General features: G+C 38.4%; 1 protein-coding gene across 3 annotated transcripts in view; it reads left to right on the plus strand.

Moving 5' to 3' along the window:
- Positions 1 to 13,282, plus strand: part of SCP2 (sterol carrier protein 2) — a 97,123-nt gene that overhangs the window by 22,806 nt on the left and 61,035 nt on the right. For all 3 annotated transcript variants that reach the window (XM_017504385.2, XM_017504383.2, XM_017504384.2), the window contains 5 exons: positions 978 to 1,104; positions 7,938 to 8,001; positions 10,700 to 10,786; positions 11,324 to 11,474; positions 12,780 to 12,927. In XM_017504385.2, coding sequence (XP_017359874.1) covers positions 978 to 1,104; positions 7,938 to 8,001; positions 10,700 to 10,786; positions 11,324 to 11,474; positions 12,780 to 12,927 — 577 coding nt within the window. The remainder of the gene's footprint in view (positions 1 to 977; positions 1,105 to 7,937; positions 8,002 to 10,699; positions 10,787 to 11,323; positions 11,475 to 12,779; positions 12,928 to 13,282) is intronic.

The raw sequence follows: 13,282 nt of genomic DNA on the forward strand, positions 1-13,282 counted from the left end.
AAACACCCAGTTATGCTCTTGCCTTAAATCTTTGTATTTGCTTTTCCATCTGCCTAAAATGTTTCTTTTCCAAGGTTATCCAAATGACTTACTTCCCATTCCTTCTCATTCCTGCTTAACTGTCTCCTTATCAATGATGCCTCCTTGACTATTGTTTTCATTTTGTTTTGTTTTTTTTGAGATGGAGTTTCGCTCTTGTTTCCCAGGCTGGAGTGCCATGGCGAGATCTTGGCTCACTGCAACCTTTGCCTCCCAGGTTCAAGGCAATCTCCTGCCTCAACCTCCCAAGTGGCTGGGATTACATGCATGTGCCACCACACCCAGCTAATTTTGTATTTTTAGCAGAGACGAGGTTTCTCCATGTTGGTCAGGCTGGTCTCGAACTCCTGATCTCAGGTGTTTCACCTGCCTTGGCCTCCCAAAGTGTTGGGATTACAGGCATGAGCCACTGCGCCTGGCTCTATTGTTTATAAAATAGCACTTTCCACCTTCAGACTTTATCTTCTTATTCAGATTTCTTCTTTTCTGTAGCATTATTATTTATATTTTATATTTATTTTCTTTTTTATATTAATCATTTAATAATCTTTTCTTATTAGTCATCACTCAGTCATAAATATATTGTTACTGTCCTCATCACCTTTTACCTTCCTCCCCCCTCAATGTCAACACCAGATGAGCGGAGTCTTTATCTTATTAGTTCACTCTTTTTCCTCCCATGTCTTGAATAGTTACTGGTACATACTGGATGCCCAATAACTATTTCTTGAAAGAGTTAATACCTCCTTGCTTAGTTGATTATTTTTTCTTCTTCCCATGTTTCCCTGTGGAGCACGTCTTGAATTATTCACATTGACCATTTCTGGTGTACTGTGTGTTTAGAATAAATAAATAAATGTCTTAATAGCACTCTAATAGTTTTGAAAAAGACACTTATCATGTCAACTACTTATGAAATTTTGTCCTCCCTCTCTTAGTTTTCAGATAGGACCAATCCCTTGGATAAACATCTTGACCTCCTGATCGATAAGTATGGATTGTCTGCTCACCCAGTTGCTCCTCAGATGTTTGGGCTTGCTGGAAAAGAACATATAGAAAAATATGGTATGTTACAGTTTAAAAACTTTGAGGCTTCCTACTAGTTATATACATGAGATGAGAAACCACAGTTTTTTATTAAGGAATTATGAAGGATGCCAGGATATATAAGATGTAAAATGTTTTTTGAATTAAATTGAAGCAATAGTTCTTGTAGAACTTGGTCATAGAGAAAGTATTTACATATAGACTATGGTATGGGAAGTACCTAAAGTACTCCACAGCAGGAAGTTGAAATAGGAAAAATAATACAAATCTTGTCTCCTTGAATCATGGATTATAATTGTTTTTTCAAGGTGAGGGTTTTACTCTGTTATGCAGGTTGGAGTGCAGTGGCATGATGATAGCTCTCTATAGCCTTGAATTCCTGGACTCAAGCGATTCTCCTGCCTTGGACTACAGGTGTATGCCACCATGCTCAGTTAATTTTTTTTTTTTTTTTTTTAGAGATGGGGTCTTACTATATTGGCCAGGCTGATCTCTAACTCCTAGCTTCAAGTAATTCTCCTGTCTTGGCCTCCCAAAGTGCTGGGGTTACAGATGTAAGCCACTGCACTTGGCCTGAATTAGTCTTTTCTGACCACTCACTTCTTGAAACATTCTCTTCTCTTGGCCTCCATGACACCTCATTCTCCTGGTTTGTTTGTTTTGTTTTTTTAACCTCTTTGGTTATTCCTTCTCCATTTTTTTTTCAACTGAATAACTCATGTAAAATATTTTTCATTTCTCTTTATATTTCAGGCACTATTCTAGGCAGGGATTGTAGTGTATAAATTAGTGATTGCTGCATATAAACTACCACATTCTTGTGTTTTTTTTTTTTTTTTTTTTTTTTTTTTTTTTTTTTTTTTTTTTTTTTTTTTTTTTTTTTTTTTTTTTTTTTTTTTTTTTTTTTTTTCGGGAATGGGTATTGAATTTTGTAGCTTTTCCAGTATCTATGGAGATAATTGCATTATACTCCCCACTTAGATCTATGGCTAGACTATTTTATTAATGAATTCCTAACTGTAAACCAATTTTGCATATCTGGAATAAATACCACTTGATCATGATGTATTGCTGTTTTTAATGTGGAATTACATTCTGTTGCTATTATTTAGTAATTTCAAATCATTGTTCATAAGTGATATATATATTATTATTATTATCATCAAGTTTGAGTGTTAATTTTATACTTGCTTCATAAAAAGAAATAGGGGCCAGGCACGGTGGCTCATCTGTAATCCCAGCACATTCAGGAGGCTGAGGCAGGCCGATCACCTGAGGTCAGTAGTTCGAGACCAGCCTGGTCAACATGATGAAACCTTGTCTCTACTAAGAATACAAAAAATTAGCTAGGTGTGGTGGCAGGCGCCTGTAATCCCAGCTACTCAGGAGGCTGAGGCAGAATTGCTTGAACCCGGGAGATGGAGGTTGCAATGAGCCGAGATGGTGCCACTGCGCTCCAGCCTGGACAACAGACTCCTTCTCAATTAAACAAACAAATAAATAAATAAATAAACAACTTTTTTTTTAATTGAGAAGGAGCCTGTTGCCCAGTCTGAAGGTGTGAAACCTCCAGTCTGAGCAACAGACTCCTTCTCAATTAAATCTTTGTAGCTTTAACCTTTAAACCTTTGTAGGTTTCTATAAAACGTACAAAGCAGTTGGTTTCAGTGTTCCAGAAATTGATAATTTCCAATAACCAACTGCTTTGTACGTTTGAAATTGAGTAATTTCTGGAACATTGAAACCAACTGCTTTGTACGTTTGGTAGAATTCCTTGTGAAATCATCGGGGCCCGATTCTTTTTTTTGGCTTGGTAGTTGCTTGGTATTCTTTTTTTTTATGTTTAAACATTATCTTTCCAATGGGGCCAATTTTGGCAGTCTACTTCTCCAGGAAATTATCCATGTCATTTAGATTTTCAAATCAATTTGTATAGAAGTCTGAAAAGTAGTCTTTTAACAATGTAAATTTTTATTTCTATTTCAATGATATTCTCCTCTTGTTAGTTATTGTTTGTGTGCATTTATGGCTTCTCTCTTTTCCCTTGATGAAATTAGCTAGTAGTTTGTCTCTTTTGTTAAATTTTTCAAAATAACAGCATTTGGTTAATTATGTCTATTCTTTCTATTCTTTACCCTCATTAATTTCTTCATCTTCCTGGAACTTTCTTTTGGTTTACTTTGTTCTTATTTTTAGTTTTTTGACTTGGACAATTTAACATTTTATTTGTTGTTAATAACAGCTTTATTGAGTTATAATTCGTATACCATATAATTTACTCTTTTAAAGTGTATAATTCAGTGATTTTTTTGCATATTCCCAGAGTTGCATGATCATCACCATGATTAATTTCAGAACATTTCATTAACCAAAAAGGAAACCCTGTACCCATTAGCAGTCCATTACCTCCTCTTGTAGTTGCTGGCAGCCACTCATCTACTTTGTTTTTCTTTAGATATGCCTATTCTTGTCATTTTATATAAATGTACAGTTGACCCCTGAACAATAGAGGGGTTAGTTGTACTAACCTCCTGCATAGTCAGAAATTCATGTATAACTTTTGATTCCCCCCCCAACTTAACTAATAGCCTGCTCTTGACCAGAAGCCTTCCTGATAACATAAACAGTTGATTTACACATATTCTTATATTATATATATTGCACACTATATTCTTATAAGCTAGAGAAAAGAAAATATTATTAAAAGCATGAGGAAGAGAAAATATATTTACTATTCATTAAGTGGAAAGTGATCATCTTAAAGAGCTTCATCCTTGTTGCTCTTCTTCATCATTTTCTTTTTTCTTTTTTTCTTTTCTTTCTTTCTTTCTTTATATGTATATATAATTGCACTTCAGGTTCTGGGATACATGTGAAGAACTTGCAGGATTGTTGCATAGGTACATACATGGCAATGTGGTTTGCCACCTTCATCCCTATCACCTGTATCTGGCATTTCTTCCCATGTTATCCCTCCCCAACTCCCTACCTGCTGCTGTCCCTCCCCTAGTACCCCCCCACAGATCTCAGTGTGTGATACTCCTCTCCCTGTGTCCATGTGTACTCACTGTTCAACACCCGCCTATGAGTGAGAACATGCGGTGTTTGATTTTCTGTTCTTGTGTCAGTTTGCTGAGAATGTTGGTTTCCAGGTTCATCCATATCCCTACAAAGGATACAAACTCATCACTTTTTATGGCTGCATAGTATTCCATGGTATATATGTGCCACGTTTTCCCTGTCCAGTCTATCATCGATGGCATTTGGGTTGGTTCCAAGTCTTTGCTATTGTAAACAGTGCTGCAATCAACATTCGTGTGCATGTGTCCTTATAGTAGAATGATTTATAATCCTTTGGATATATACCCAGTAATGGGATTGCTGGGTCAAATGGAATTTCTATTTCTAGGTCCTTGAGGAAGTGCCACACTGTCTTCCACAATGGTTGTACTAATTTACACTCCTACCAGCAGTGTAAAAGTGTTCCTATTTCTCCACATCCTCTCCAGCATCTGTTATCTCCAGATTTTTTAGTGATCGCCATTCTAACTGGCGTGAGATGTTATCTCAATGTGGTTTTGATTTGCATTTCTCTAATGACCAGTGATGATGAGCATTTTTTCATATGTTTGTTGGCCTCATATATGTCTTTTGAAAAGTGTCTGTTCATATCCCTCACCTACTTTTGAATGGGTTTGTTTGTTTTCTTCTTGTAAATCTGTTTTAGTTCTTTGTAGATTCTAGATATAAGTCCTTTGTCAGATGGGTAGATTGCAAAAAGTTTTTCCCATTCTGTTGGTTGCGTGTTCACTCTAATGATTGCTTCTTTTGCTGTGCAGAAGCTCTGGAGTTTAATTAGATCCCATTTGTCTACTTTGGCTTTTGTTGACAATGCTTTTGGTGTTTTAGTCATGAAGTCCCTGCCTATGCCTATGTCCTGAATGGTTTTGCCTAGATTTTCTTCAAGGGTTTTTATGGTGTTAGGTCTTATGTTTAAGTCTTTAATCCATCTAGAGTTAATTTTAGTGTAAGGTGTCAGGAAGGAGTCCACTTTCTGATTTCTGCATGTGGCTAGCCGGTTTTCTCAACACCATTTATTAAACAGGGAATCCTTCCCCATTACTTTTGTGAGGTTTATCAAAGATCAGATGGTTGTAGATGTGTGGTGTTGCTTCCGAAGCCTCTGTTCTGTTCCATTGGTCTATATTCTCTGTTTTGGTACCAGTACCATGCTGTTTTGATTACTGTAGCCTTGTAGTATAGTTTGAAATCAGGTAGCGTGATGCCTCCAGCTTTGTTCTTTTTGCTTAGAATTGACTTGGCTATGTGGGCTCTCTTTTGGTTCCGTATGAAGTTTAAGGTGGTTTTTTCCAGTTCTGTGAAGAAGGTCATTGGTAGCTTTTGGGGATAGCATTGAATCTATAAATTACTTTGGGCAGTATGGCCATTTTCATGATATTGATTCTTCCTAACAAGCATGGAATGTTTCTTCATCTGTTTGTGTCCTCTGCTATTTCACTGAGCAGTGATTTGTAGTTCTCCTTGAAGAGGTCCTTTACATCCTTTGTTAGTTGTACTCCTAGGTGTTTTATTCTCTTTGTAGTAATTGTGAATGGCAGTTTGTTCTTGATTTGGCTCTCTGTTAGTCTGTTATTGGTGTATGGGAATGCTTGTGATTTTTGCACACTGATTTTGTATCCTGAGAGTTTGCTGAAGTTGTTTATCAGTTTCAGGAGATTTTGGGCTGAGACGATGAGGTCTTCTAAATATGCAATCACGTCATCTGCAAATAGAGACAATTTGACTTCCTCCTTTTCTAATTGAATACCCTTTATTTGTTTTTCTTGCCTGATTGCTCTGGCTAGAACTTCCATTACTATGTTGAATAGGAGTGGTGAGAGAGGGCATCCTTGTCTAGTGCCAGATTTCAAAGGGAATGCTTCCAGTTTTTGCCCATTCAGTATGATATGGGCTGTTGGTTTGTCGTTAATAGCTTTTATTATTTTGAGATACGTTCCATCAATACCTAGTTTATTGAGAGTTTTTAGCATAAAGGGCTGTTGAATTTTGTTGAAGGCCTTCTCTGCATCTATTGAGATAATCATGTGGTTTTTGTCTTTGGTTCTGTTTATGTAGTGAATTATATTTAGAGACTTGTTTATGTTGAAACAGCCTTGCATCCCTGGGATGAAGCCTACTTGATTGTAATGGATAAGCTTTTTGATGTGCTGTTGCAATCGGTTTGCCAGTATTTTATTGAAGATTTGTGCATCTATGTTCATCATGGATATTGGCCTGAAGTTTTCTTTACTTGTTGAGTCTCTGCCAGGTTTTGGTATCAGGATGATGTTGGTCTCATAAAATTATTTGGGAAGGATTCCCTCTTTTTGGATTGTTTGGAGTAGTTTCAGAAGGAGTGGTGTGTCTGGTAGAATTCAGCTGTGAACCCATCTGGACCTGGGCTTTTTTTGTGTGGTAGGCTATTAATTGCTGCCTCAACTTCAGCTGTTGTTATTGGTCTATCCAGGATTTTGACTTCTTCCTAGTTTAGGCTTGGGAGGATGCAAGTGTCCAGGAATTTATCCATTTCTTCCAGGTTTACTAGTTTATGTGCATAGAGTTGTTTGCAGTAATCTCTGATGGTGGGTTGTATTTCTGTGGAATCTGTGGTGATATCCCTTTTATCATTTTTTATTGCATCTATTTGATTATTCTCTCTTTTCTTTTTTATTAATCTGGCTAGTGGTCTGTCTATTTTGTTGATCTTTTCGAAAAACCAGCTCCTGGATTTACTGATTTTTTTGAAGGGTTTTTTGTGTCTCTATCTCCTTCAGTTCTGCTCTGGTCTTAGTTATTTCTTGTCTTCTGCTAGGTTCTGAGTTTTTTTGATCTTGCTCCTCTAGCTCTTTCAATTTTGACGATAAGGTGTCGATTTTGGATCTTTCCTTGCTTCTCATATGGGCATTTATCGCTATAAATTTTTCTCTAGACACTGCTTTAAATATGTCCCAGAGATTCTGGTATGTCTTTGTTCTCATTGGTTTCGAAGAACATCTTTATTTCTGCCTTCATTTCATCGTTTATCCAGTCAACATTCAAGAGCCAGTTGTTCAGTTTTCATGAAGCTGTGCAGTTCTGAGTTAGTTTCTGAATTCTGAGTTCTAATTTGATTGCACTGTAGTCTGAGGGACTGCTTGATATGATTTCCGTTCTTTTGCATTTGCTGAGGAGTGATTTACTTCCAATTATGTGGTCAATTTTAGAGTAGGTGTGATGTGGTGCTGAGAAGAATGTATATTCTGTGGATTTGTGATGGAGAGCTCTGTAACTCTTATCAGGTTTGCTTGGTCCAGGTCTGACTTCAAGTCCTGGATATCCTTTTTAATTTTCTCTCATTGATCTGTCTAATATTGACAGTGGAGTGTTAAAGTCTCCCATTATTATTGTGTGGGAGTCTAAGTCTCTTTGTATGTCATTAAGAATTTGCTTTATGTATCTGGGTGCTCCTGTATTGGGTGCGTATATATTTAGGATCGCTAGCTCTTCTTGTTGCATTGATCCTTTTACCATTATGTAACGCCCTTCTTTGTCTCTTATTTTAGTCAGAATAGACCAGTTTGAAATGCTTTTATCTTGTGTGCTTATTAGTTGATTCAGTTCATTAATTAGGCCCACATTTAATAATAAATAAAACTTATTTGCGGGAACAGTGCTGAAGTCTTTAATACTGATAATATATATGAAAGGGAAAATATGGAAATATTTAGCAGAATACTGAGTACCACTGCAACATTTGTTAATAGGCAGCAGAAAAACATTCACCCACTAGTAGATGTTTGCTTTCTCTACAGGAACAAAAATTGAACACTTTGCAAAAATTGGATGGAAAAATCATAAACATTCAGTTAATAACCCGTAAGTATTTCAGAGACATGAAATAATGAAAATCTGGGTTATCCTACTATGTAATATGCAACTTTATACTTGAAAAGCAAATGCCAAGATCTCAATTATATCAACTAGAATGTTATATTTTTTTCTTACAAAAGGCTTATACTTAAGTAAACTTTTTACAACTCTTCAGTTCCAGTTTTTGGCCACTTTATATTTAGAATATCATTTAAGCTAATGACTTTTTTGTGTGTGTATGAGACTGAGTCTCACTCTTTTGCCCAGGCTGGAGTGTAGTGGTGTGATCTCGGCTCACTGCAACCTCCACCTCCCTAGTAGCTGGGACTATAGGAGCCACCATGCCCAGCTAATTTTTGTATTTTTAGTTGAGTTGGGGTTTTGCTATGTTGGCCAGGCTGGTCTCGAACTCCTCACCTCAGGTGATCTGCCTGCCTCGGCCTCCCAAAGTGCTGGGATTAGAGGCATGAGCTACTGCACCTGGCCAACTAATGACTTTTTAAAAAAAGAATGTGAGTGACTAATGTTAAAAGATGTCATTGGGGTCCAGGTGTGGTGGCTCACACTGTAATCCTGATGCTTTGGGAGGCTGAGGCAGGAAGATCTCCTGAGGCCAAGAGTTAAGACCAGCCTGGGTAACATAGCAAGACATTTTCTCTACAAAATAATTAAAAAATTACCTGGGTGTGGTGGCCTGCACTGTAGTCCTAGCTACTCAGGAGGCTAAGGTAGAAAGATGGCTTGAGCCTGGGAAGTCCAGGCTGCAGTGAGCCATGATGGTGCTACTGCATTCCAGGCTGGGCGATAGAGCAAGATCCTATCACTAAAATAATAATAATAAAATAAATTCATAATAAATAAAAGATATAATTGGACATATATTGCAACTTTAGTGAAATTTATTGTAATAATTTTAGTTGGAAATAACCAGTCCCTGTTTTAAACCATTATTTGTAATTTTGTTTATAGTTAAATGTCACTTGTATGTAACATCTTTTTAAATTTTGTAGACTAGAATTATCAGAGACAGTTTTTTTTTTTTTTTTTTGAGACAGAGTCTCTTCGCCCAGGCTGGGGTGCAGTGACATGATATTGGCTGTCTGCAACCTCTGCCTCCTGGATTCATGCGATTCTCATGCCTCAGCCTCCTGAGTAGCTGGGATTATAGGCGTATGCTATGATCCTGGCTAATTTTTGTATTTTTAGTAGAGACCGGGTTTTGTCTTGTTGGCCGGGCTGGTCTCAAACTCCTGACCTCAGGTATCTGCCCACTTTGGCCTCCCAAAGTGCTGGGTTACCAGTGTGAGCTACCACGCCTGGCCATTTTGTACATTTATTTAAAAGCTCCATTAGCTTTAATTAATTTACTTGTATAATGTTATCATCACAAAAGTTGAACTGCAGGTCACTTGATTTTGCTTTTAAGGAGCTAGTATTCTATAATTTGCCAGGAAACATAAATATAGTATTCTGTTTTAATCCCCAACTGATCTAACACCAGCTGAGTATATTGCAACTCAATTCTGGCATGAAGCACCTGGGAGTTAATGCAAACTATGAATTAAGGACCCAGTCCTCACAGGACTGCTCATACGTCAGACATCAGCTTCAAGTGGGATGCCCATGCCACTCTACTTTTGATTAACTGGCCACCAATCCAGGGGCTCCCATGACTCCCTTGAGTTCAATAATTCACTAGAATGACTTACAGAACTCAGGAAAGTAATTAAAATTACATTATATTATAAAGGATATAAATCAGAAACAGCCAAATGAAGAGGCATATATAGCGAGGTCTGGGAGGATCCCAAAGCAAAGCTTTCTTGCCTTTTCCCTATGGAGTCAGGACATGTCATCCTCCGGATACATCAAGATGTTCAGTAGTCAGGAAGTCCCACTGAACACCGTGTCCATTTTTTTTTTTTTTTTTTGAGACTGAGTCTCGCTCTATTGCCCAGGTTAGAATGCAGTGGGGTGATCTCAGCTCACTGCAGCCCCCACCTCCTGGGTTGAAGCCATTCTCCTGCCTCTGCCTCCTGAGTAGCTGGGATTACAGGCACCTGCCACCATGCCCGCCTAATTTTTGTATTTTTGGTAGAGACAGGATTTCACCATGTTGGCCAGGCTAGTCTCAAATTCTCGACCTCAAGTGATCTGCCCACCTTGGCCTCCCAAAGTGCTGGGATTACAGGCATGAGCCACCGTGCTTGGCCCATGTCCAGATTTTTTGTGAATTCATTACGTCAGCATGCTAGATTAAATCACTGGCCGCATGACTGAACTCAATCTCCAGTCTTCCTTTTCTCAGAGGTTGAGCTGGCTCAAAAGTCTCAACCCTGTAGTCACATGGTTGATCTTTTGGTGGTCAGTCTCCCATTTTGAAGATAACAAGGCCCACCATAAGTCACCTCATTAGCATAACAAAGACAGTTCTATCATTCAGGAAATTCTAAGGGTTTTAGAAGCTCTGAACCAGGAACCCAGGACAAAGACCAAATTTAAAAAAATAAAACATGGTATTTTAGAGTTAGGATTTTTAAAAAGGTCAATTCAGTTGACTCATTTATTAAAGGTTGAAGCTTTTCATAAAAATCTGCCTTTCAGTTGTGAAAAGAATATTTACATATTATTCTGTTTCTAACTCTGCAACAAAATTTGCAGTTGCTGCCTCACATTTTGTAACTAATATTTATTTTGTATTTAGGTATTCCCAGTTCCAAGATGAATACAGTTTAGATGAAGTGATGGCATCTAAAAAAGTTTTTGATTTTTTGACAATCTTACAATGTTGGTAAGAAAAATATATTTTAACGTTTAATGAGAGAAGTAACTGCTCCCCTTCCTGCCACCCACCTGTGGTTAAACCTTAGAAAGTCTAACTGACCTCACAGAGGGCTTCCAATCTATCCTGTCCCAGTTTCCAAAAGGATTTCAGGACTGAGTTATTTGGAGATAGCAAAGTTGGAGCTGGGGCAGTCTATAGTAGAATCCTTATTGCACTAGGATAGGAATAACCTTCGGACTTACTCCTCAGAAGTTCCCAGAAGATGCCTTATGCATCTCTAAAGGCAAATTGGTGATTCTTTGCAATAAGAACTTTTTGGGACTCCTAGATACCAAGTAGTGTTTGACAACATTTAAGTTCTTGATAGAGGTCCAGTTCTCAGGTGGGAAGCATATGTGATTTACAACTGTAGGTATCACAAAGAAGACAACCCACTGACCAGCAAGCATATTTGCCTTTCTTTTCACATAGAAGGAACTCCTAGTCTGCAATCCTATGATCAGGTGCTTCTGGGTGTGGAGAATTATTTTTACCTCCTCTTAGTCCTACTTCAGATGGTGCTGCAGCAGCAATTTTGGCCAGTGAAGCATTTGTACAGAAGTATGGCCTGCAATCCAAAGCTGTGGAAATTTTGGCACAAGAAATGATGACTGATTTGCCAAGCTCGTTTGAAGAAAAAAGCATGATTAAAATGGTATGTCTGAGATTCTGTTTTATTTTTTATTTTTGAAACAGAGTCTCACTCTGTCACCGAGGCTGGAGTGCAGTGGCATGATCTTGGCTGCAACCTCTGCCTCCCAAGTTCAAGCGATTCTCCTACCCCAGCCTCCCAAGTAGCTGGGATTACAGGCATGTGCCACCACACCTGGCTAATATTTTGTACTTTTAGAGGAGATAGAGTTTCGCCATGTTGACTAGGCTGGTCTTGAACACCTGACCTCCAGTGATCTGCTGGCCTCAGCTTCCCAAAGTGCTAGGATTAAAGATGTGAGCCTCTGTGCCTGGCTGATTTCGTTTTATTAATCAAATTAAAGAATTGCTGTTTAAAATTTCAAAGTGACCTTATGCTGTCATCAGCTTTGGAAGTTGTTTACTTGCAAAAATTGGTCTAAAAATTTTAGTATTATAGTCCATCCTTAAAAATCTGTTAAGGGAAAATAGCTAATGAGAACGTGCTTCTTATGATGGAGGCATGCATTATTAAATGATAACTGTTAATTAACTAGACATGCTATTTATCTTTATTTTTTAAGTTGACTATACCTAGAACTCCAATCTTACAGAGTTAAGGGAAAAACAAAGATTGTTTTGTTTCGTTTTGTTGTTGCTCTTGTTTTTTTTCTTTTCTTTTTTTTTTAGACAGGGTCTTACTCTGTCACCCAGGCTGGAATGCAGTAGTGTGATCTCAGCTTACTGTAACTTCCACATCCCTGGCCCAATCAATCCTCCCCCATTTCAGCCTCCCAAGTAGCTGGGACTACAGGCACATGCCACCATGCCCAGCTAATGTTTGTGAGTTTTGCCGTATTTCCCAGGCTGGTCTTGAACTCCTGGGCTCAAGTGATCCTTTCCTCTTTCTTCTCTCTCTCTTTTTTTTTTTTTTGAGGCAGGATCTTGCTCTTTCATCCAGATGAATTCAGTGAGGTGATCCTGGTTCACTGCAGCCTTTACCTCCTGGGCTCAAACGGTCATCCTGCCTTAGACTCCCAAATAGCTAGGACCACAGGCACATACTACCACACCAGGTTAATTTTTAAATTATTTGTAGAGACTGGATCTTCCAATGTTGCCCAGGCTGGTCTCAAACTCCTGGGCTCAGGCGATCCTCCTGCTTCGGCCTCCCAAAGTTCTGGGATTATAGGTATGAGCACCTGGCTAAGATTTCAATATATGTGGTCGAGTATCAGCTGTTAAGGTTATACATCTATTAATCTCTTAAAATACTTGTCTAAAAGGCCCAGCTTTGGTGCCTTTTATTTATATATGGTTTTGGTTTTAGGTTGGCTTTGATATGAGTAAAGAAGCTGCAAGAAAATGCTATGAGAAATCTGGCCTGACACCAAGTGATATTGACGTAATAGAACTTCATGATTGCTTTTCTGCCAATGAACTCCTTACTTATGAAGCATTGGGACTCTGTCCAGAAGGTAACATTTTTTAATAGGGCAGATTTATTTGGTAAATTTCACTGAGAAAACTTCACTTTGACCATTAGATAAAAGAATTAACAACTGGGCATGGTGGCTCATGCCTGTAATCCCAGTACTTTGGGAGGCCGAGGTGGGCAGATCACGAGGTCAAGAGATCAAGACCATCCTGGACAACATGGTGAAACTTCGTCTCTACTAAAAATACAAAAATTAATAGGGCATGGTGGATGCGCTTGTAGTCCCAGCTACTCAGAAGGCTGAGGCAGGAGAATCCCTTGCACCCAGGAGTCGGAGGTTATAGTGAGCTGAGATTGCACCACTGCACTCCAGCCTGGACGACAGAGGAAGACTC

This window comes from Cebus imitator, unplaced genomic scaffold (assembly GCF_001604975.1).
Source record: "Cebus imitator isolate Cc_AM_T3 unplaced genomic scaffold, Cebus_imitator-1.0 Scaffold322, whole genome shotgun sequence".
Classification (NCBI taxonomy): domain Eukaryota; kingdom Metazoa; phylum Chordata; class Mammalia; order Primates; family Cebidae; genus Cebus; species Cebus imitator.